The sequence below is a fragment of the Leptinotarsa decemlineata genome, unplaced genomic scaffold (assembly GCF_025532065.1).
Source record: "Leptinotarsa decemlineata unplaced genomic scaffold, Ldec_3_MD MMD2_tig00026330_RagTag_RagTag, whole genome shotgun sequence".
Classification (NCBI taxonomy): domain Eukaryota; kingdom Metazoa; phylum Arthropoda; class Insecta; order Coleoptera; family Chrysomelidae; genus Leptinotarsa; species Leptinotarsa decemlineata.
Window position 1 is genome coordinate 6949567 of NW_027412690.1, and position 25667 is coordinate 6975233.

The window sequence follows — 25667 nt, forward strand, 5'->3', positions numbered from 1 at the left end:
TTTTTCATTTGGTATCATTGGTGATCCCTGATATCTAAGTGGTGGCAAAAAACTGTTCAAAATTCTTCATTGTTGAGTGTTAATTTACAGAAAAGAATTCCAGAATTAAGTTTGCGAATTAAGTTACCGCAATGCATCACACCATTAACGTTATTTTTTTTTCTGTCAACTAATGCAGATTTTACTACTGCCGAAAAATTAAAGAAGTTTGTTCTCTCTAACTCGATTACATGAAATGTATTTTTCCCCGGTGTCACGCATTAATTGCGCCCAATCATGAGGGTGTTCAGTCGGTGTGCTTTTTTTTTCTCTGGCCTGGAATGAGAAATTTGTGATTTATCTCTTGTAGGCTACTGGAATTTTGAAGAGCTATCCAGCATATAACCGTAATATGGATATTTTTCTTTTGGCCGGGGCATGAATCGGAGTAGGTACATTGTTACAGATGTTTCCGTAGGCTCAAGAATGTTGGTGAAATAGTGATACAAACATGATCCAATTTCGTTTGATCCACGGCCGGCGATGGCTTAGTGCCACACATAACAGTAAGTTTGGTTTTGTTGTTGGTGCATGCCAAATGTTTAGGTTTTATCTAATGCATCATTCTACGAAATTTTTGTCGTTTCGCTTTTGATCATATGCCTGGTCAGCATCAGATTTATGTAAATGCAGTTTTTCTTGTATAATCGATTTGTCCTCCGCTTGAGCCAACTTTTCCTCAAGGGTCAGTCTGTCACAAGTCGCGCAGGTAACGACGTTACTTTTTTTGAAGTCGAGATTCATCCCATGAAACTCTTGCTTTGAAGTTTCAAAAAAAGCAGATCCCGCTTCGAGGATTGATGTTCTGCATTCTTCATGAATCATTGTTATAGTTAGGTGAGGAGAAAATTCCTAACGTCATCTCTTAAAATGTTGCCACGTTCATCAGATGAAGCGCCTTTATGATCTGGTGAAACAAATCCAGAATTACTATTTTGTATACGTAGAAGGTTGTGCCAAGAGAGTTAAAAAGAAATTTGGAAAAGTTAATCGGAAATATGTAAAGTACAAAACTATGTTACATAACTCACATTCCACAAATACTTAGGCTACGGAAAATTTGTGCATAATGGGATAAAAAAAATGTTTAATGTCTATTCAGGAATAAATTCCAATAACAACACATATTAATATTATTAACAAGCATGTTACAGTTTATATCTGCCTATATACACACAATACACATACATATATACATACATATATACACATATACATGAATACAATATTAACATATCAACTAGAAACACCTGAAGCGAGTAAACAAATAAAATAAAGTGAACATTAAGTCAGATATAGAGCTAACAAGTAAAAACATAGTTCAGGTGTATTACAAAAAAAACATAATTCAGCAGTAATATAGTAGTAGTAATAATCTCACATGGTAGAACAACTTTCAATTTCAATTTTGACTAGAGTGTAAAAGTTTCTTAACGTGGTTCTCAACTTGACCAATAGGTTCATAATAAATGTCAAGATTATCACATAGTTGATTGTAAAGTTTGCTCATTGCAACAACTGGTGACTTGAGTAATATTTTTGTTCTAGAATTTGGTAGATAAAAAGTCAGTTCATTTCTAGAATTGATTCGTGGAACATGAAAGTTGAAGTGGGAGAGTAGTTCGGGATAGTCAATCAGATCATTCACTAGTTTATAAATGAAAATTACAGAGTAGTAGGTTCTTCGGTTTTGAAGGGATAATAGATTAAATTTATTCAGTACTATTCTGTTGTCGCTGCCTTGTTCAGGGTAAACTCCTTCTAGCTTTTAAGTAATATATTTCATGAAGCCCCTTTGTATAGACTCGATTTTGTTTATGTGGACATTGTATATGGGTGACCATATAAGGAAGGCATATTCCAGCCGAGATTTGACGTATGCATTGAAAAGAGTTAAAAAACTGTCTGCTACGAAAATTCTTACAGTTATGATAAATGAGCCCTAGCATCCGTTTGGCTGAGCATGTTATTGTGTCATAGTGGATGGAGAAACTCAGTTTAGGGTAAAATATGACAGCAAGATCCCTTTGATGAGTGCTTATTTGAAGAGGTTTGTTATTTATGCAGTAATCATGAGAAATAACATTATGTTCAAGGGTGTATTTTGAGTATTTACATTTGTTTGTATTGAGGGGAAGATTATTTTTGGTACACCAATTGTACAAAAAGTCAAGGTTTTTTTGTAAGATTAAGCAGTCCTCCTGTGATGTAATGGGCCGAAAGATTTTCAAATCATCTGCAAAGAGTCAGAAATTGCTAGAGAGATTATTTCCTATGTCGTTAATGAAGAGTGAAAATAAAAGAGGTGCTAAATTGCTTTTTTTAGGGGCACCGCTGTTTGCAATAAATTGGAACGACTTGTGCCCTCTATAATCTACGAATAGGATACGTTCAGTTAAGTATGAGCGGAAAAGGTTCAAGAGTTCGGAGTCGAATCCATATTGGTGAAGTTTATTGATAATAATGTTATGATCCAACTTGTCAAACGCCTTCGAGAAATTTGTGTAGACAGTATCTACTTGTAGGTTATTATTAAGTGCATTACTTACTGATTGTGTGAAGCACATTAAGTTAGTTATTGTTGATCTTTTGCTAAAGAAACCGTGTTGATTGTTTGAAATTAAATTCTTAACATCGGGAAAGATTCTGTTGTACAAGCACATCTCAAAAGCCTTTGCAAAGTTTGATAACACGGTAGATTTGGATATTGTTTATGGCACCAGCTTTGAAAATTGGGCAATTTTTTTACATTTTCCATTTGTTAGAAAAGCACCCTGTACTCAGTGCTATATTGAAGATTGACTGTAATGGTATGGCTAGGAGATGTGTACAATCTTTAACGAACAAGCTAGGTATATTATCATTCCCGCTTGTGAGTTTTGGTTTTAGTTTGTTGAGAGAATTGCAGATTTCAATGAGTGAAAAATGTTTTAAAGAAATGATAGGATTCTTTGAGGTAACATTCGTGTGTTCATATGATTGTAGGGGTGAAGAATATGCACTTTCAAAAAATTGTGCGAATGCATTAACGATTTCGGAGGCATTGTTGGATAAGAATACTTGATTTCCTTTTCATAGGTAGAATTGTACTTTGAAGTTGCAACCCTTGATACACAGTGGAATATTGAGCGCAGTAATATCCACATCACTTAGTCCATTAGGCACCAAGAAAGAGAAAAAAATAGTTTTCTGGTGATGCCCTTAGCTCAAAATTCACAAATTGTACTTGCCCCACTTTTCACAGGTGGCACAGAATTGAATCTTATTCATTAATGATACCTTTTTATATTTGCAGTGTGTGAAAACATGCCTGACAAAGGGCGCACTGAAACCAGGATACTGTTCGTCCGGCACCTCGATTTCTTCTTTCGCGGGAGCGTGCAAAGAAAAGTGCGAAATTGATACAAATTGCAGCGGAGTGGATAAATGCTGCCGTCACAGCTGTGGATTCACATGCCAATCACCGACTGAACTGGAATCGATAGATGGTGAGTTGAAATTCCTTGTGGATAGATGGAAGTCACACCTTTTATTTTACATGCATGTATGTATTAAGTAACCAAGATGAAGAAATGAAACCTCTTATGTTTTTATTCCACTTGTATTTGTAACGACCGTTACTGAAGTTCCGTCCTATGAGGGCATCTTCAACCGAATACAATAAACTCGTATTTGTTTGAAAATGTCCTTATAGGACGAAACTGCAGTAACGATATTTACAAATACAAATGGTAAAAAAACATAGGACGTTTTATTCCTCCTTCATTATCTCCTACCACGTAATAACGGCACAATCATCAATTTAATAGCAACCGAGATGTTTTTTTGTATAACAAAACGATGGCAAATCCTTTAGAAAATGTTGAAAGTTTACTATAATTTATCATATTCATGAAATACTCCATTGTGAGATCTTCACTGAACAGTTTTACAATAAATGCAACACGTGTTCCGCAATACACTAGCTTCAGGTGGGTCTATGCACTTTTATAAAACATCTTTCCTCGAATTTTCATTCGGTACTTTGATGAGCTGTCGCGAATGATAGGAAGCGTTATCAAGAACTATTATACTATTCGCATCCAAATTTGGAACCAACGTGTTTTCAAACCATTCCTCAAAAATATCAGCTTCCATGTTCTTATGATAGTCAAAATTGAAGTCCTCAAGTTTTTTCCACATAATTTAAAAAAATCACTTTCTCCGCAATGCACAATGATTGGTCGCGATCCTTTGTTTGCAGGCATGTTAGGCGTACACATTTTCGAACCATCAGTCCACCCTTTGGTAACTGTGTCGTGAGTGTCATACCAAGTTTCGTCCAAATAGAAAATTTTCCGTTGTTCTTGTCTATATTTAGTTATTTATTTTAAGTATTTGTTACGCAATTCCACTATTCTTCTGCTTTCCATAACTGCTTGACGTTTGTTCATTATTTTAAATCTGAATCCTAGTTTCTTTATCCAATTCTGAAGAGTTTTTCACAGCAGCTCACATTATGGCTGGAAGTATTCGATTTCTTCCTTATGATTTCAGTTGTAGGAATCTCATTGCTTTTATAACAGTCGGATATTGTTTTTTTCAATGATTTTATTAGATGAACATCTAAATGTTTTGGTGATCCCGTATCTCATCGCGTCTTACGTTCATAAGGTTTGTTTTTGACTATTTTACGTTCAGTTGAGAAAGGAATTTCGGTCAAATCTGATGTTGTTTGTAATAGTTTGTTTCCCTCGAAACCGAACTTGAGATATACATGGACATATACTCTCTGTGTTTCAATATTCAAATGCATCCGAATCTTATTCAATGGTATCTCTTTTTCGCATTGTTCATCAGCGCTATTGGAATCACTACACAGGAAAAAGTCTGCGTTGTTATCACACTCGTTATTACTATTATTACTTGTCCAAGGACGCCACATTTTAAACAGATAACAAAAATTTCAAGTTAGTATAACTGCAAATTTATTGACACTCATGGTCACGGACAATGCAGAGAAGGGGATCCGAACTCCTGACGACTTTACAGGCTGTATCCAGCACCATTCTGTCATGTAGACACTCCAAACTCAAAAGTCCACAGCCTCCCTGTTGTCGGGGGAATTACAACTGTGGAACGGACGATTTGGAATGCAAACTCCTATTGAGATGCATCATTTTTCGGGTCTTTACGTCGAGTTGATACAGCTCCTCCCGAGTCCACTTCACTACTCCAAACGAGTAGAGTAAAATTGGAACGGCAAGCATATTTGTTGCAGCAACTTTGTTGTTCTTCCCCAACAGTTTGTGCTGATACTTACCGCGGAGAGAGTTTTTCACTGCTGTTACCTCTTGTGAGTGGCGTTGTTCCACCCCGAGGTAAGTATACGTCTCTCCAGCATCCAGATGGTGTAAGATGCTTCCATCTACGAGCTGCACATTCCCTCCGTAGTCCCCGCATCGTCCTCTTTTGAGATGGACCATTGCACATTTGTCTATCCCGAATGTCATCCCGATAGCATGCGTGTACTCTTCCACCACCCTCAAGGACTGATTGAGATCCTTCTCTCCAGAGGCAAAAAGTTTAAGATCATCCATATAAAACAAATGGGTGATCTTGTGCCTCCGGTTTCCGGGGGTGCCACAGTTATACTGTGGCACCCCCGGAAACCGGAGGCACAAGGTCACCCATTTGTTTTATATGGATGATCCATTATCCGTTTCTAAGCGCAACGGATAATGGCAATAGTGAGATGCAGAAGGGGACTCAGGGAATCAGCCTGAAATACACCCCTTCTGAAAGTGACCCACCCTGTTTGGACTTTTGCTTGACCAGATGTTATGGAAAAGCGAGTTCGCCAAAGTGGTATCAGTTGTTCAATGCATCTCACTATTTTATCGGGTACCGCAAGGCATCTGAGCAAATGCAAGATGAGCTCATGCGAAATTGTATCAAATGCCTTACGGTAATCGATCCAGGCCATAGAGAGGTTACGCTTATATTGTATGGAGTCCTGCATTATTATTATTATTATTCTGTTTCGAATTACGATTCTATCATTAGCTGCCTGGCACGCAACTTATTCCTTTTCCATCATCGCTAATTGACTGAAATTGTAATTACTAGTAGAATTGCACTCGACACATACCAAAATTCCTCGAACATTTCGCACAACTCTTCACGTGGAACTTTTTGCGCGTCCCGTTAAAAATCCCCAAGTCATTTCTCGTTATGCACATTGAGACGTTAATAAATAATTTTTGTGGATTCCTGGTGGTCCTATTAACATTCAACACAGAGCCTGACTGAAAAAGTGGGCCATAATTTCGATATCTAAACCAGTTTCATTAGCTTGTTAAAAATCAATCAGATATTCGGGCACAGTGGCGTTTCCCAATTAAGGACATGGCCACACATGATATACCCCACCGAAATAAGGTCAAATTTGGCCTTTGAGAACCGCGACGGTGAGTGCTTCGGTGGGGCTTGCGAAATGCGGAAATTGAGACATTTGTCGAAGACGCAAATATGAGAGAGAGTCATGAAAACTGTTCTTTGGAGAGAATTCAAAACTCGCAGGACCACTGGTTGAGGAAAAGATCTTGAACTTGACCTATTGCTCAGCTCTAAATACTAGAAAAGCAATGGTAAACATGCTTTTATACGGTTTTTTAGATTATAACCTTCCACAATCTGAAAAAACTAAAGCTAGACCAATAGAGAATTTGTTAAAGTGTAGTAAAGGACAAACGAAAATGTTCAACCCAAAAAGTTACTGTGTAATATAAACTGCTGAAAAAACTGCTGAAAAGTCCAATCAGTCAGTAACTTCAAAAACTACACCTCACGATTTGATATCCACAAACTTTATTCGAAAAAATACATCACATGTTTCGTTGGCACAGTAGCTTTATCGAGTGATTTGAATACTTCAGTTGTTTCTTACACTAATATTCATATACTACAGGTACTAAGAGACAATCAGATACTTTTTTTTCATAGGGATATTAACAAAATTCATAAAAATAATAAATTCACTATTGAAATAGAAGCAACCAACTCAATCAATTTTTTTGATTTTTCAATTCATCACAAACCGTTCTATACGGATATTACTATACATTACGATTTTACCCATCCGTACCAACACAAAGTAGCAGCTTATAATAGCATGATTCACAGATTAGTCAATGTTCCTCTTTCAATAGATGATTTCAATAAAGAACTTGATATCATCAAGCAAATTGCGGTCAACAATGGGTTTAAAGCCGAATTAATAAACGAAATACTTGCCAAGAAAGTCAACGCAAAAGCGATTCGAGACGTTTTTCCTATTGATAAGATAGATAATCAAAATAATAGAGCTTTAACGTATTATTATTATTAATAGGCTTCAGGTGATCACAATTGAATAGGTACCTTAGGTAGAGGTTTAGATAATTTTTGGAGGGAGTCTCAGTTATGGTTACCTGTAGTACATAAATATTGATGTAAGAAACAATTTGAAGTATTCAAATCACTTGACAAAGCTACTGTGCTTGCCAAACATGTTGTGATTATATTTTTCAGAGATCAAATCGCGAGGTGTAGTTTTTGATATTACTAAGGATCTTCATCAAGTAACGGGCCGAATCAATCAGAAAAATAAAAATAAACAGTCAGTAACTTTTTGTATTCATATATTTTGACTAAAAATTAAAAAATCTATTGAAAAAATTAATTATTGTTACTTACCTTTCTCGAATAGTTAACGTTTCGGAAAACAACCCTTTTTCGTTTCCGAAACCTGAAATTCACTATAAACATATCGCCCCAAACTGTGATAGTTCTAATTTCTTTTGACACAAGTCAAAAGGATAAAATACTCTAGCATACTCACCGGTTTCTTACCGACCATTCCAGTCTCGAATGCTCGGTGAAATTGTAGTTTCTACGCATTAACTTCGTTTTGGTAGTGCGTGCTAATTACGACAACAAAGCAACTGATTGTTTGACCGATAAAAATCCGGTGAGTGTGCAAGCAAACGCTACCAATAAAATATCGGCCGATTTTATACTGGCCGGCTAAAATCGGTGTGTGTGCAACTAGCGTAACGCTAGTTACGCCAAAATCGGTTACGCCAAAATCGGCCAAAATTGGTGTGTGTGTAACTAGCGTAACGCTAGTTGCACACACACCGATTTTGGACGGCCAGTATAAAATCGGCCGATATTTTATTGGTAGCGGGTGCTTGCACACTCACCGAATTTTTATCGGTCAAACAACCAGTTGCTTTGTTGTCGTAATTAGCACGCACTACCAAAACGAAGTTAATGCGTAGTAACTACAATTTCACCGAGCATTCGAGACTGGAATGGTCGGTAAAAAACCGGTGAGTATTCAAGAGTGTATTTAATCATGTACGCCACTACTTCCCGGTACTGCCGGCGATACAGTGGCAGTGGACGGCTGCTCACCGGTATTTTACCGGTGACGATCACCGGTCGGCGTGTGTGCCAGGTCCCATTCCCACATGTGGTTCACTATTGGAACTTGGACGACCGGTACAAAGTCGGCCGTCCAAAATCGCTGTATGTGCAACTAGCGTTACTGTTACTATTGAAAACTCTTGAACCGATATGTTAAAATGCGCTAGTGTACCATCGTGCATATACCACATTGCATTTCTTGTAACTAGAAACGTTGCGGGTTGGCTGTCCTTATTTATCTTTCACCGCCTGAACCACTGTGCATGCTGTTTTCGGCGAGTGCATTGGCTTGGGATGTGGGGGTTGACCAAACCGGCCATCGGATGCCTGCTTCCACGTAGCTCCGCTAGATACGGGAATGACAGAATCACTTGTGGTTCTGTTATTCCCTAACTGAATGGTATCCCAACAATGACACAATCCTAAGGTGTATCCGTGAAGGGAGGATGAGTGACATTGAGCCTATCATCTACGGAACCTTCGAGATACCTGGCGCCCTCTCGTCGTAGCATCGCCTTGTCACAGTAATGCGGGCCTCTGCCGTGATTGACCTGCTTTCCCTAGCTACTCGTGGGACTTTCATGGACAGAGTAAACTTAAAAATTCTTTCTGACACTGAGACTATAGAGGAGATAGATGTCGAGCTTACGACTCCAACTGACCTTCCTGTAAATTTAGATCAGGAGCGAGAGCTTCTCAAGTCTCCAACTGAACCTAAAAAAAAGGTTTGGTGGAGCAGCCAGGAAACGACTGAGTCATCTCCTCAAGAGCGCGGTACCTCATGAAACTGCCTTAGGTGGAGGAACAAACCTCCCATGGGCAGGTTAGCAAACGTTTGCGCTCAAGTAATGATTCACCAAAACCAAAGGCGAAAAAGCTCTGCAGGGTTGAATCTAAAGCATCGTTAGGTGTTGCTGACGTGCAAAAACCCTCATATGAGAAGTTTGTCGCGGGTATCATGATGGGAATCTTGCACCTTGACTATTCGACTACCTCATTAACGATGAAACAGCCGAGGATGTACTTTGTACCTGCCCCGCTGGGGACTGAATCAGGTTTTTAGAGTTCGGCAGAGCCGTACTCTTACCATCTGACCTGATAGACCACTCTCCATACAAACGAATCGGCTTCGTTAAAAAGATGGGTTTATTTGTTAGAGTTTGACTAGGTTAGAGCCCACAATGAACCCTTGCGGATTGCGGTGGAGGGTTGAATAGACCCACTCACTTTGGACCATGCCACTGAAGATGACTGCCGCAGTTGCAGTCGAAACGTTTGGAGAATGTAACCAAAGAAAACCACAGCAAAACCCGGAAACCAACCAAAACATTGACACCAGCCTACATTTTTCTACATTTTCTCAATTGGGCTGGTACTCTACTCTAATCAACAATGCAATTCATACAAATTATCGACCTCAATTGATAGAGATTACTAATTAGTAAACAGGTAGTTCTAAGAACAGGTATTCAGCAAGTACACACCAGGAGAATTATTGTTATTAATTTTGGAAATTTTTCTGGATTTGTTGTTGTTCGTCAGAAAGAAAATTCGATTGATTACGTTCAATAATTTCAGTAGATTTAATTGCTGACCTTCATTGTCTATATGTAGTATATCTTAGTTCATGCTGAAGTTGTCGTAGAATTTGTTTCCTTATTTCCAAAACCTTTTTGTGTTCGGAGATTCTGGTTTCGAAATTTCTAGATGTTCTTTCAGTATGAACTTTTGTGCACATTTCAACTTTCAGATACCTGATTTGTAATATATGTCGATATTAGATTTGTTTTTACACGACCGACGCTTTTTTTACAATAATACACGTATTTTTCGTTCGTTATTGTTTTGAGCTCATTTAGAAAAAATATTTTTTACTTTTCAGTTCAATTTTCTTTGAAAGCGAGTTTTTTAGTTTTTCAAACTATATTTATTTATATATCTACCAACCTTCTATTATGCCATGTTGATGTTATGTTGAGCTGGTAATTTACTTAACTTTCTTCATGACTTTCCTGTGTATCAATTTTTTTTATTCTGCAACTGATAGTTCGAGACATTACTAATCACTAATATTATCTTGGAAATATTTCTCTGAACACTCTCAACAAACTCTTGTTGCTCTCGAATCAAATATATTTTGAATAAGTATATTTCCCGAATCCAGAGATAAGCGAATACGAGTATATGTATGCGTACAGTACGTGTGGTCTGTCTTTCCAAAGTCTTTGATTTATTAGTTGGGATCAAATATTTAATCACTTTGTACCACTTGTTATCATACATATTGAATCACTGTGCTACTAACAATGTATTTAATATTCAATTATTATAGATAGCATTTTGATGGGAAAATACAGAGAGTATAGAGAATTCAAACTCGGCAAAAATGTTCACCAGTTTTTTCACACAGAAATCTCTGATTTGCATTATCGAATTGAAATTTTCATGGGAGAAAAATTTATCAACCATAATGCGCGGTTGATTCATTCCATCTATTTGTATTTCTTAGTCAAAATACATTCGATATTTTACATTTTTAGATTTTTATCGAAAGTGCAAAATGATTGAACTCGGGTTTATGAATGAGTCTTGTAATGAACCATGTCACCGAACAAGCTATAGATTTCTATGGCTAATGTGATTATCTTGTTTTTTTTCTATAGCACTTTATGTAATGTATATCAGTGTATGCTATAATAAACATGTTATTATAAAAACATATTATTATAAATAACCATGAACGGATATAGCTCTCAACAATACGTGCAAATACTAAAATTGTTTTATCGTGTTGGGAATCACACGTTAAAAGGTAAGACCTCGTTAATCCTTAGCTCGCACAAGTTTCGACTTCTGAGGGTTGTCGTTCGTAGGAGTGCGACAGCTGGTTAACGGAAACGTACCGCGCACTTGGCCCATTTTATGGTCGCCATAGTCGTCCTACCGAGAGGACTATCTACTAGTTGAAGAAGAAGAATATATTTATTGAAAAAGGTAATCCTAATACACACTTATTATATAAAACATATTACTAACATATAAATTGAAAATAAAAATTTTTAGTTTGAAAAATAACGACATATGCTATTAAAAATACATTGCAATATAGGTGCAGCTCCAATACAATGTTAAAAAGCAGAAAACAACATACAAATACTATATTTATTAATATTATCTTACCAAGCATTATTCTATCTAGCATTGTGGATGGATTTCAATAACTGTTTTTCAAAAATACTTAATGATGGACTAGATTTAATTCTATTTGGTAATTTATTGTATGCATCAAACCCTTTGTAAAATAAAGAATTCATGGCACTTCTCCTATTTGTTCTGCATAAATGCAAATAAATTAGTATGGTTTCTTGTGGCATATTTGTGCACTTCTGAATTTAAGCTAACAAATTCAGAAAAATATGAAGGTGATAAGTTATTCAGAATTTTATATATAAATGTCATAGTTAAATAATACAACCGTAAAGGAACCGGTAGCCACCGCCAAGTTTGTAACATAATTCCGATTTCAGTGAATCTATTCACTTTTAGAACAATTCGCATATACCGCGATTTTGAAGTTTTTATAAGTGAGATCTTTGATTTAGATTGAACAAGAAAATAATAGAAGCACAGTAATCAAAATGTGGTTGGATAATCGCATTGTACACAGTAATTTTAGACTGAGTGGATAAATTGCCAGAAATTCTTACAAAGAAATATAGTTTTTTAGATATTTTTTACATATATAATCGAGATGATTGCCAAAAAGTAATAAATCATCTAACTGGAATCCAAGATATTTGATACATGATACAATTTCAATGTTTTCATTATCGATTTGTAGATTTATTTCATTTAAATCAAGGCTGTTCCATTTATATTTTGTTGTAAGGATCATTCCTTTAGTTTTCATTTTATTCAGTTGCCAAGAATCTACCAGATTTCAAATCACTTTCAATGAAAAACGATGACGTAGAATTTTCCCTTTCATCAATAGACAAATTGAAATACCTCATGTAAAATGGGATGTAAATATTGATTACTTAGTCAAAAAAACTGCGATTTGTTACATATAGATCAAAATACATGAGATCATACCTACAAACAGCCCAGATGCGAATGCTATACTAAACATTGTTTGAAACCCACCTCACATATACGGAATAATTGCCAAAGGAGCAGCAAACACAACTTTTCTGAAACACTTAGAACAAGCACAAAAATCAGTATTGAAAATAATCCATCTCAAAAAGAACATTATATAAAGAAACATCAATTGTAGACATCAGACAACTGTACTTTCTCAAAACAATAGACATGAATTAAGGAAAATAGACCACCAATATGAAACTCGATACAAAAAACATCTTGCAAAGATCCAATCTTGTCCCACATTATAAAAAAAATATCAGGAGTAACACTTCATTTAAAAATAAGCTGAAAATCAGTGTCTTGAGTTTGCCAAGGCTTCAGATACACCAGTACATTCGTATGAAAAATGTTTACTATCACAGTGACATGCAGAGAAACTGATTCACATTTTCATACACAAAGTTTGAAGATATAATTGAATTAATAAGTCAAATACTTCTTCTAAAACGTCTTACTTTTTTTTAGTTATCAAAGTATTCTTACCGCTCCCCCTTTTATGTATTCCATTATCAAATTGAAAAAAAAAGAGATTTGTGACGTTATCATGAAATATGATCGGTTTGTTCACGTTGATACTCAACTGTTTTTGAGAAACTTAAGGTATAAAAACAAAGTTAAATTGATGGAAAAAAGTCAATTTCTATAGTTACCTACCTTTAGATTGGTGACTTTTCCATCATCCATCAAAGATAATTTTTCAAAGTTGATACAAGTCTAATATAACAACCAATTTCAACTTAGGCAGTTTTTGCGGTAAACTCACTTTTTTCTAAGAATTTATCAAGGATCAATACATCTATCCTCTAGATAAATTGATGACTGAAATAAATAGAAGTATCGACTATTGGCACTATCAGTTTCCTCTTTATAACATTTCAGCAGATTTTTTACTGATCAACTTTATTTATCTTGCAAATTGTAAAAGTTTATGTATCCAAAAAACAGTAAGAAGGAAGCATGTTTTCAATGATCACAAATGAACGTTTTTTGGTGAAAGCATGAGAAATTCAGCTCCATTGTCCCTAATCCTGCTAATTTTATGAATTTTCATCAAAATATTTTTCCTCTACCTCCACATAATAACCCTGTATACTGGCGGAAAATGAACAAACCTGATTGAGCTCGTGAAATTTGAAGACGACATCATCTCGTTTACCATAAAAAACTGTAGAAACAGTCAATATTTAATCACCGAAGGATTTCATTACCGCAGTCATAATCGTATCATAATCACTTTAAACGACCAGTTGGGGAATATTGGAAGATCAATAATTACCAATAAAATAGGATCTATGGTGCAATTGATTGAAAACGATGACTACAGAGTGGTGAACAGAAGGATATCGCAGACGATATCATGAGGAACATTGTGATGGGTAACTTTTTAAAATTTTTGAATATATCACACATATTTTTGGACTCAAACTTCAGTGTCACTTGACCCAAAAGTAATGCCAAACTTTTCAATTTCTTTCGCCCCACCAAACAAATGTGAGAAACAAAATTTGTCATGATCACCGATGAAAAGTATATGATATTCAAAGAAATGAAAGAAGAAACAAATTATCGAGAGATTGAAGGATGCTTGAAATCAAATATGAAATACTCAATGAAATTATAATGGTTGACTGGTTGCTCAATATTTCATGAAAATTCATATCAAAAGTTACTGATAACATTTTTATTCACGTTTTATCAGTAAGATTCGAAAATATAATCATCTTTACAGTCTCATGATGCTGAAAATCAACATAATACCATAAGAAACCACCATAGATAACATCCAAATGGAATTGGAAAAATAATTCCCTTACACAAAAAAATAACCAACTTATAATCGATAATTATAGACCAGTAACCATTTCCAGTGTGTTGGCTAAGGTAATTGAAAAAAGTATCTGTAACAAATTATTTCCTTTTTTGGTGAAACACAATATAATCAGTAGCTACCAACATGGATACTGCCCTGGTAAATCGACGGAAGGAGCGGCTGCAACTTTCCTGGAGTATATTTATAATGGTATATTGACAATGGTAAATTTGTAGCTGCGCTTTTCTTTGACTTATCCAAGGCATTCGACTCCATAGATTTTGATAAAATCACAAACAAATTATATGCATTAGGTATTAGAGGGACATTTCTTGCATGGGTAATATCATATATGAAGTCCAGGAAATTATATGTAACATGGGATGATACGAACTCTGTTACATTCAACTAGACATTGGAGTTCCACAGGGCTCAGTTTTGTGACCTCTTATTTTTCTGATTTATATCAATGATTTACCTCAACATCTAGGTACAAAATCAATATCACTTTTGGCCGATGTTACTGCAGTCTCAGAAAGAGCCGATAGCCTTGCGGAACTACAGTCGAAACTGAACACAATAAGTCGCAAATTAACGAAATGGTGTCACACGAATAAACGTATAGTTAATGCCGACAAAACGATGTTCAATTCTCCAACCGAAGACTCTTAGAGCCTATACAGGTTGATATAAATAATGTCACTACCTATCCGTCGGAAACCACAAAATTTTCAGGACTTCATAGAGATTCTGGGTTGAGTTGGCAGGTTCACATAAATTAAGTTTGCAAGAGAATCAACACCAGTTTTTACGCATTGGTACAACTTGAAAAGGTTATGAATGAAGAGCATTTGTTGAACATTTTCTATGCGATGGTTTATTCAGTACTATCTTACAATGTGCTTTAGTGGGGAGAGGGGATTAACATCAGTCGGGCATTCATCTCTCAAGAAAGAATAATACGTATGTTGTATGGTATTCGACACACAGATTCCTGTTGACTCATTTTTAGGGAAAGAAAAATTTTAACGCTACCATCTATATACATTTATAATTGTCTGCTTTTTGTAAAAAAGAGGGGGTCTGAGTTTGAAACTAATTCAAAGTGTCACAATTACCCAACAAAAAATGTAAATCTAATTAAACTGCAGCAATATCGTAAAGAGATTGTTTCAAAAATCACCCTCTCTAGCAGGCTACAAGTTATTCAATTGTCTGCCTTCAAATAAAAAGGGTATCCCATTAATAAATCTAAAGAAATGAACTTCAATCGTTCAATAAGAAAGTTTTTCTCCCTCATTCAGATAAATCGGGCAAATTTCGGATATGCAGTTGGTTAGTACCTCGTCCACCAGATGGAGTGACACTTTGTTGTTCGCTCCAACTTAGGAAGAGGAATGAAATACTCTGAAAGAATTCCGATTTTCAATTATGGAATATCATTGACTTTAGGTCGATGATGGCCACTATCTTACACTGATGCCAGTGTGCCCGTTCCAGAATTTAAGGTCGACTCTTTCATTTGTATTTCCAATTGCATGTGCAGGAAATTTTCTGTGAAGATTCCTGCACTGACGCCTGTGCGATATAATCCAATGCCCTTCGTGGTATTAGCCAGGGGAGTAGTTGTTTTCTGATAGAATTGAACGTTTAAAGTTCATTTCTTTAGATTTGTTTACTGCCAGTATTCAAGCATAGCCCACTGAGAAAGTATCCTAATAATGTCTTCTTTCAAACGGAAAGTTAAAGAATACCTTTTAGAGGGATGGTTTCATTCTATCAATGAGTATTTTCAGTATACTTCTATATAATTGTGATCAATGTACTGTAATCTCTATGTTATTATACATCTAAATGTTTTTTTTACTTACTTACCTACTTCCTATATCATTGTTGAATGATCATTTCAACAATGACATTATTATTATTAATGTTATTATTATTAAAATCTCAAATACTCCCACAAATCCGTTGTTTACATTTCAAACATAATAATAATATTCGTCGTGGAGGTTTCAACACCCGGCAAGACGACCATGTTCCGAAAATAGGAGGAAAGACGGATGGAATATCGACATTTTCTCTTCAAACTCTATTCTAGAATGTCTTTCACAACGTTAATCAATGTAAACCTCAAAAACACAACTCGTATTCTGTTTTAAAAAATATCTGTTTCAAATCTGTTTTTCTGTTAACCAACTGTCGTCCCCCTACGAACGACAACTCTCAAGTCGAAACTTGTGCAATCTAAGGATTAATGAGGTCTCACCTTTTAACGTGTGATCCCTAACACGAATTGAACGATAGGAGGGGACAATTGATCGTCCAGCTTTGCGGTTCGAACCACCAGTTGAAAGTTGACTATGTAAATGACTATAAAATCTAGACATTTGTGATTAGAGTATACAAATAGATTGTGAAAAATTATGAGCACAATCAACTCTGCGCAATAATTACCTAAAAATCATGAATGTGAATATGTTTAATTACACTTTGTAAGTTTTGTAGAAACTCTCATGTAACTTCAGTTTTGACTGATCTCAGGACATCAGATCAAAAAAAATTATATGATCATATCAAATTCATCATAAATGGAAAATGTTAACAGCAAAAAAATTTACAAGAAATGCAAATTTCAAGTTCAAATCATTCATCGATAGTGAGGACGAGCGATTGCATGAAAGAATGCAGCTGATTCAGGTTAATGATGAATGAAACCAGCTAAATAATTGAATTTCATTCGTTGAATGCAAATTCGATTCTAATCATATAAACATTAGTCCAAGAAAATGGGTCTGAACTCCAGTAACGACCAAGGCATTGAGCAGATTTTATTCCCAATCAAGAGGCGACTGTTATATAAACCTGGTCTGAAGGGTTCGTTTCAACCAATATGTAACTCATTTGAATGGAATTCCATTATTAATTTGGCGCTATTATTGGCTTACCTCATATAAGACAACACTGTCCTATGGTAGTTCAATTTCTCTTGAAGATAATGATTGAAAACCACACGTTCTTCACCAACTTTTCGTAATTTTTTTTTGTAATCTCTTATCTCTGAGCCATTTTAACTTTTCTATAGTGAGTGAAGGAAAAAATAAAAAAAGTGAATTGAGAAATCTTCAATTAAAAAAAATTGTTTAATGCCTATATATATATATATATATATATATATATACACCTATACACATACATATATACATACATACATACACATATACATGAATACAATACTAATTTATCAACTAGAAACACCTGAAGCGAGTAAACAAAAAACAAAATAGAGGAAACATTTAGGAGAGTTAAGCAAAAAATTCGGTGAAGAACCTGTGTGTAGCAAGCTAGGAGAGTAATTGAAAAAAAACCATAAGTCAGATGTAGAGCTAACAAGTAAAAACATAGTTCAGGTGTATTACAAAAAAACATAATCCATCAGTAATACAGTAGTAGTAATGAGCTCACATGGTAGAGTAACTTTCAATTTGGGCTCATGCATTTTTACTAGAGTGTAAAAGTTTCTTAACATGGTTCTTACTTGACCAATAGGTTCATAATAAATGTCGAGGTTTTTACAGAGTTGATTGTAAAGTTTGCTCATTGCAACAACTGGTGACTTGAGTGATATACTCTAGAATTTGGTAGATAAAAAGTGAGTTAATTCATAGAATTAATTCGTGGAACATGAAAGTTAAAGTGGGAGAGTAGTTTGGGACAGTCAATCAGATTATTCGCTAGTTTATAAATGAAAATTACAGAGTAGTAGGTTCTTCGGTTTTGGAGGGATAATAGATTAAATTTATTCAGTAGTATTCTGATGTCGATGCCTTGTTCAGGGTAAACTCCTTCTAGCTTGTAAGTAACGTATTTCATGAAGCCTCTTTGTATAGACTCTATTTTGTTTATGTGGACATTGTATACGGGCGACCTTATAAGGGAGGCATATTCCAGCCGAGATTTGACGTATGCATTGAAAAGAGTTAAAAACTGTCTCTGCTACGAAAATTCTTACAGTTACGATAGATGAGCCCTAGCATCCGTTTGGCTGAGCATGTTATTGTGTCATAGTGAATGGAGAAACTCAGTTTAGGGTCAAATGTGACACCAAGATCCTTTTGAAGAATGCTTATTTGAAGAGGTGTGTTATTTATGCAGAAATCATGAGAAATAACATTATGTTTAAAAGTGTATTTTGAGTATATTATATGAATGAATATTATTTTCGGTACACCAAAGGTACAAAAAGTCAAGGTGTTTTTGTAAGATTAAGCAGTCCTGTGATGTAATGGGCCAAAATATTTTCAAATCATCTGCAAAGAGTAAGAAATTGCTAGAGAGATTATTTCCTATGTCGTTAATGAAGAGTGAAAATGAAAGAGGTGCTGAATTGCTTCCTTGAGGGGCACCACTGTTTGCAATAAATTGGAACGACTTGTGACCCCTATAATCTACTAATAGGATACGTTCAGTTAAGTATGAGCGGAAAAGGTTTAACAGTTGAGAGTTGAATCTATATTGGTGAAGTTTTTTAATGAAAATGTTATGATCCAACTTGTCAAACGCCTTCGAGAAATCTGTGTAGACAGTATCTACTTGTAGGTTATTATTAAGTACATTACTTACTGATTGTGTGAAGCACATTGAGATGAAGATACGAATAAAAAATTCACAATAACAAATAATTTTGTGTGACGTCATGTAACGATGACTAAGAAAATCTCTCAGGACTATAGGAAGAACTTAATCACAAGAGATAGAGAATTAGAGGAAGAGATAGAAGAGGAAAGTAAAAAGAATAATAGTACGAACACAAATAAATATATATATATATATATATATATATATATATATATATATATATAAATATATATATATATATATATATATATATATATATATATATATATATATATATATATATATATATAAATATATATATATATATATATATATATATATATATATATTTAATTTTCATAAATTGAAGAAGTTTATTCAGTTGAGAGACAAACTATGGAAATATACTCAAGAACAATAGAAAAAGTACAAGAAATAATATACATAAATTATAGAGCGAAAGATCTCAAATCATCTATATTCAAAAAATATAAGGCAGGAAGACATTTCGAGTCTTTTATTTTTCAAATTCAGATTTTTGTATGGAGAAAAAAAATAAAAAATCACAAATAAATAGCAATATCACCAAAAACATCGATACTATGCTATAATGTACTAGTGTATCTGGACCTGGATTTGCAGATGAAAAGATCGATGGTAATCATACAGAAAAATTAACATAGAAATTAATGAAGATCACAGCAAAGAGGTGATTCTGTAATGATTTATTTATTTATTATCTGTAATGGTATATATATTATTTTATTTATGTTTATTCGTATATGTAAATTTTTAAACTTATAATGATTGTTCACTGTATATCATAATTTTAATATTTTTTTAAAAAAACTTTAACATTGTTGACTTCATAAAGTTTCACTGCTTTGTCAATAAAGATTTCTTGGACAATAGAGCATGATTGATTGATTGATTGACTTGTGTCTGACTCTCAATACAGTTCATGTAACCAATATTGGAAATTTTCTAAATACATTATTACCTAAAGTGTTGTATTGTGCTAAGTAAATACAAACTGTTGCTGTTATCTTTTTATGTCCTATTTTGTTACATATACTTACATATATTGAGTATCTACTTGAAATTGTATATTGTTGTATAGTTTATAGTTTTATATGACTAAGTAGCGATAGTTAATATGTGTAATTTTGTTTGTTTGTTTTTTTTCATTTAATTATTTCAACCAAGCTTTGTCAATAAGATATGAATCTTCAGACAATAAAGCATATTTTAATGATTTGATTTGATTATATATGGAAAATATATAAAAGAAGAGAAAAAAAATAAAGTGGACGACAGAAACCCCGAGGTAGTAGAAACATAATTATTTCGATACTGTAATAATGAAAAATAGACAGAGGATTTATATATAACAATCTATGATGAACATTGATGAACGAATAGGTAATCCTGAAAGTATACAATTCAATAGTCATCCTAACAATATCATATTCAATCGAACATGGATCTGTTTAAAAAAATTCTGTTTAAAATCTGTTTTTCCGTTACCAGCTGTCGCAAGCCTACGAACGACAACCCTCTGAAGTCGAAACTTGTGCGAGCTAAGGAATAACGAGGTCTCACCTTTCAACGTGTGATTCTTAACACGGGTGAAACATGAGTAATGAAAAAATTTCAAGTATCCAGTGGTTCAACCAAAAATTCCCAGAATCGATGAAAATTAGAAAAATCTATTTATTTTTTCGAAAAAATATTGAATTATATTCAAAAATACTAAATTATTTCTTCATTATTCTTATATGAATTCGCTCTCGTGCACTCTTGTTTCGAGTACGTTTTTTTTTTCATTTTCGCACTATTATCAACGACAATCCCATTTTTTAAAAACATTCTCCAAAAGTTTCCTATCTTACTGCAATAAATAATCCCCATTGCTGTAGCCATATCCAACGCAGTGCATCCAAGAGTGTAAACGCTTTTTAAGAATTACAATAATGACTGCAAATTATTACTTTCTATGCTATAATCTGCATGCACATTGATATATTTCTGCCTTTTTTTGCTAAACTTGACTTCTTGGAATTCCATCCGAACTCCACCGATCTGATTTCAGCAGAGGTCAATATATCGGGTAATAGACATGCAATGAAATATGATTACAATAATAATAATGATCATGTTCACGAGGAGTATTTATTTATTTACCACAAAGAAAGTGAACACCAGTTATAGCTCATTTTGACGAAACTACGTGAACAGAATATTAAAGCAATAGTCTCAACTGAGACAACAAGCTATAGATGAGTATATACACACATCGGAAAAGTCTAGGGATATTTTTAAAAATGGCAATCATTTTTTTTTGATCGCTTTAGGGAAAAAAATTGATAGGTGATTATTAAACGAATGTAACTTACAACAAAATTATTAAGTGGTCAAAAATACTGAGTGCGCATATAAGCAAAACTAAAAAAAATATGGCTCTTCTTTAGCACCTCGAAAAAAAATCATAATACAAAAAAAATTGGAATCAGTACATAGTATGGCCTCCACGCTGGTTTATTACGGCCCTACATCTATCGTGCATCGACAAAATGAGATTGTCAATTGTTGAGGTACATTTGCCCATTCAGCGATTAAAAGCTTCCTCAATTGAAACGTTGTGTGAATGTTCCCCATATGCAGAGTAATTCTTCGTTGAAGCATGTCCCACACATGCTCTATGGGATTCAGGTCCGGTGATTGTGCTGGCCATGGCAATACATCAACTCCTTCGTTGGTGAGCCAGTCAGTCACTAGACGCGCGACATGTGGACGAGCATTATCGTGCATTAGGTGGAAGTTTTCACCAACAGCACCAGCAAACGGACGGACAATAGGTAGAAGAATGGTGTCGAGGTACTGTCGAGTTGTGAGGGAGCGATTTGGAAAAACGAGATCGGTTCTGCCGCCGATCATGATTCCACCTCATAGCATTACTGTACCACCTCTGTATGTGTGGACTTCCTGGACGTGTCTCAAACGTTCATTATTTCCAGGTCGTCTCCACAGTCTTGCTCGACGAGAATCTAGATGAAATCCAAATCTGGATTCGTCTGTAAACAAAACTGTGGCCCAATCATTTGCATCCCAGTTTTGATGTTTTTGACACCACTCTAATCTTCTACCGCGATTGCCTCTCGACAAAGGTGGACATCTAAGTGGCCTTCTGTTGTGGAGATCTGCTTCATGCAGTCGATTTCTGACAGTATCACGCCAGCCGCCATCTTTAGAGTTTTATCAGTCAATGTTTACTTCAAAATGAAGTATCCATGCATTAATGTCAGTATCCCAAATTTAAATTTTTTGAGTTAACCCGTTCAAAAAATAAAAGGGGGGACATTAAAGAAATGCACTGTATAGTTTGGAGGCAATTGAAATTCATTGATGAAATTGCAAAACGAAGTTTTCATTTTCATTGAAAGCGATGGATAAAATATCTGTAATTATCTGTCTGTTGATATGTTATTGTTATTATACAGTGTCACCATTAAAGTGCGCACCATATGGGAAACTTTTTTTCGAAAAGTTTCAATAAAGTTTAACTTCGGCACTTGTTTGTGATTTAAATTTAACTTAAAATGATGCGGCCAATTGCGACCCATTGACGTTCAGTGTTTGTCAAATTCAACTTTTTTTTAAAAAAAATTGAAAAGGTGCATTTCTAGATATAATTTAACAAAAAATTACTTGAAAAAGTTGTGTCTATGGCAATTTTATATCCATATGCCAAATTTTATGCAACTAGGATAAAGTTAACGTTTTGCTTATTTTTGACAGATATCCCCTGTATTTTAAAAAACAAGTTCGGTTAATTATCATCAATTCATGTATACATAACAAACTCATCATGGAGTTCAACTTTTCTGATACATTTTTACTCATACGGACATTTTTAGAGAGAAATTAAAAATTTGCTATAAAAATTTTAACATGACTACGGTGTAAAGTTTCAATCACTTGGCTATTTTCTTAAACAACAAACCTTTGATTTCGAAAAAGCAGAGGCAACTAAAAAAAATGCAAATAATTTCGATAGAACTATTATCATTATTATAAACAACAAAAATATTATAAAAAATACAAATGGGTACAAAAAATTACTTATTGATCTAAATGAGGTTGTCAAACACTTATAGGCTACATTTCAGTATATCGTCCTCCACGTTCAATACAAATTATGGTCCTTCTACTGACATCTGTAACTGCATTTTTAATAAATCGGGAATTCATATTTGCACAGCACTCACGAATGGTATTTTACAGATGTTGTATGTCACTGAATGGTCTACTTCGATACACTTTTTGTTTCAGGTAACCCCACAAGAAAAAGTCTAAAGGCGTCAAGTCGGATGATCTAGGTGGCCACTAATGTTCCCAATTACGTCCAATAACTTTGCCTCTGAACATTTGTTGGAGGGACTGTTTTACAGCAACCGTGTGATGTATTGGTGGGCCATCAAGCTGATACAATAGGTCGTATTTGATATTTGAAGGCATATTATCTAAAACTTCACTAAACTCATTATTCAAAAGGTTGAGATAACCGACGAATGATAAATTTTCCCTAAAGAAAAATGACCCAATTATTTGGTCGTTAAGTATCCCTCACCATACATTAGTTTCAAAGGAATACTGATCACCACATTCAACTGTGAAATTGGGATTTTCTTGGGCCCACTATCGGCAATTTTGAGAACTTACCGTTCCATTTGAAGAGAACGTTGCCTCATCTGTCCATAAAATTTTATACGGAAACTTTACATTTTCTTCTCTCACTCCTTGAAACCAGAATAAAAACCCCAAACGGACATCAAAATCTCATTCTTTTAATGTGTTAATAAGTTTTGGCTTGTAAGGCCAAAATTTATTCTTTAATAAAATTTTTCTAACACTTTCTCTCTTGTAATCGGTATTTTTTATAATATCGGTTATGCTCGTTTGCCCGTGTTCAATAACTTTTAAACAAATTTTAAGTTGGGCCTCCTCATCATATTTACTTGGAGTGTGCTTTTTCCTAAATAGATTTGCTACGGATTCTGTTTCTCTGAATTTCGACATTATCCTTGACACAGTAGTATGTTGAAAATTTTTTCCTGGATGCCGTCCATTAAAAATGTTAGCTACTTGCCGGTATGGTGTATTCTCACCACATATTAAAACTATTTTTATTCTATCCTGAAGAGACAACATTATTACATTATTGTTGAAAAATTGACAAGTAAATCAACAACTTGACACTACCATACCATGCATTTTGTTTGTCAAGATCTACTTAAAAATTATTCAACGTGATTGAGAATCCTTACCGCCCTAGTTAGTGTTTATAAATAATCTGTAAATACTGAATATTGAAACTTTAATGTGATTTCAACTCTAGTAATTTTATTAATACTTATTGCAGTTTTTAAGTTGTGTCTGCCTTTTCAAAATTGAAGGTACTGACGTTTGTTTGAGAAAATAGCCAAGTGATTGAAACTTGGCACTAGTCGTGTTGAAATTTTTATAGCAAAATTTTAATTTCTCTCTAAAAATGTCCGTATGAGTAAAAGTGCCGAAGTTAAAGTTCATTGAAACTTTTAGAAAAAAAAGTTTCCCATATGGTGCGCACTTTAATGGTGACACTGTATATATATTTATTTTCATTAAAGAAAGGAACTATAGAGAGTGATTCTCTCGCGAAATACTCTAAGTATGCTAATGACTCCATAGAATTGGGTCACTTCCAAAACGACTCATTGTCTCGTCATGAAGACCTTTGTGTACTTCGATTTTAACAACAGTCACACCCTGTCTTGTGATTCAGCTCCACATAATGATTACCTCCAAGTAAGGCGAAAGTGAAAAGAGATTGCTGCGTAAAATGAACTCATAATGGAAGCCTCTGTGAAGGGTATCCTTGCATAAAATGATATAAAATGTACTTAAAACTATAAACTTGAGATGCCTCCATCGACCGCCGTGTACTGGCCTTTGTGTTTATCTGTAACAGAACCACTCCATAAATTCTAAGATTCCCAGTTATATCTTAATAACACGGTAATAAAACTGCAGAAATTATTATGTGAATATTGGCTTCGGTTGCTGTTTGGGATATTCGTGAAGCGATACGAGAAATATTTACCGCGGGTGTCTCAATCAAATCCACGAAGAATCGCAGTTGCAGTTATAGTCCAAGAAAACTAAAGAAAATACTAGTTCAACCTGGAGAAAGTTGTAGATTTTGGGGAAGAAATGTTTTGGCTTTCTACTTCTCCAGAGAAGTAACATTCAGACACAAACTGGAAGAAAAGCCCTCTTCAAACAGCTAGATTCACATAAACATCGGATTACACGAAAGGAAAAACCGGTGTGAACTTAGCAGCTAAAAGGTGGTGGCCAAAACCCTGAAAACACCCAAGCGCACGTACGCCGAAAAATAAGAAGGAATACACATTAAAAAGGTTAAAAATGAATAGTAGCTATATTATTGTCGCCAAAGGAACACCATAGGCAACTCTTCCAAATACGTCTACTAAAAAAGCAGAATAAAAAAAATTATAAATAGGGAATGAGTACATTGGTGAGAAATTATCTATCACTG

At 34.6% G+C, this 25667-nt stretch overlaps 1 protein-coding gene across 1 annotated transcript in view; it reads left to right on the forward strand.

Moving 5' to 3' along the window:
- The window catches only part of Kal1 (anosmin-1 Kallmann syndrome 1), an 89872-nt gene that overhangs the window by 24989 nt on the left and 39216 nt on the right, over window positions 1-25667 (forward strand). The window contains exon 2 of the mRNA XM_074183029.1: window positions 3335-3527. Coding sequence (XP_074039130.1) covers window positions 3335-3527 — 193 coding nt within the window. The remainder of the gene's footprint in view (window positions 1-3334; window positions 3528-25667) is intronic.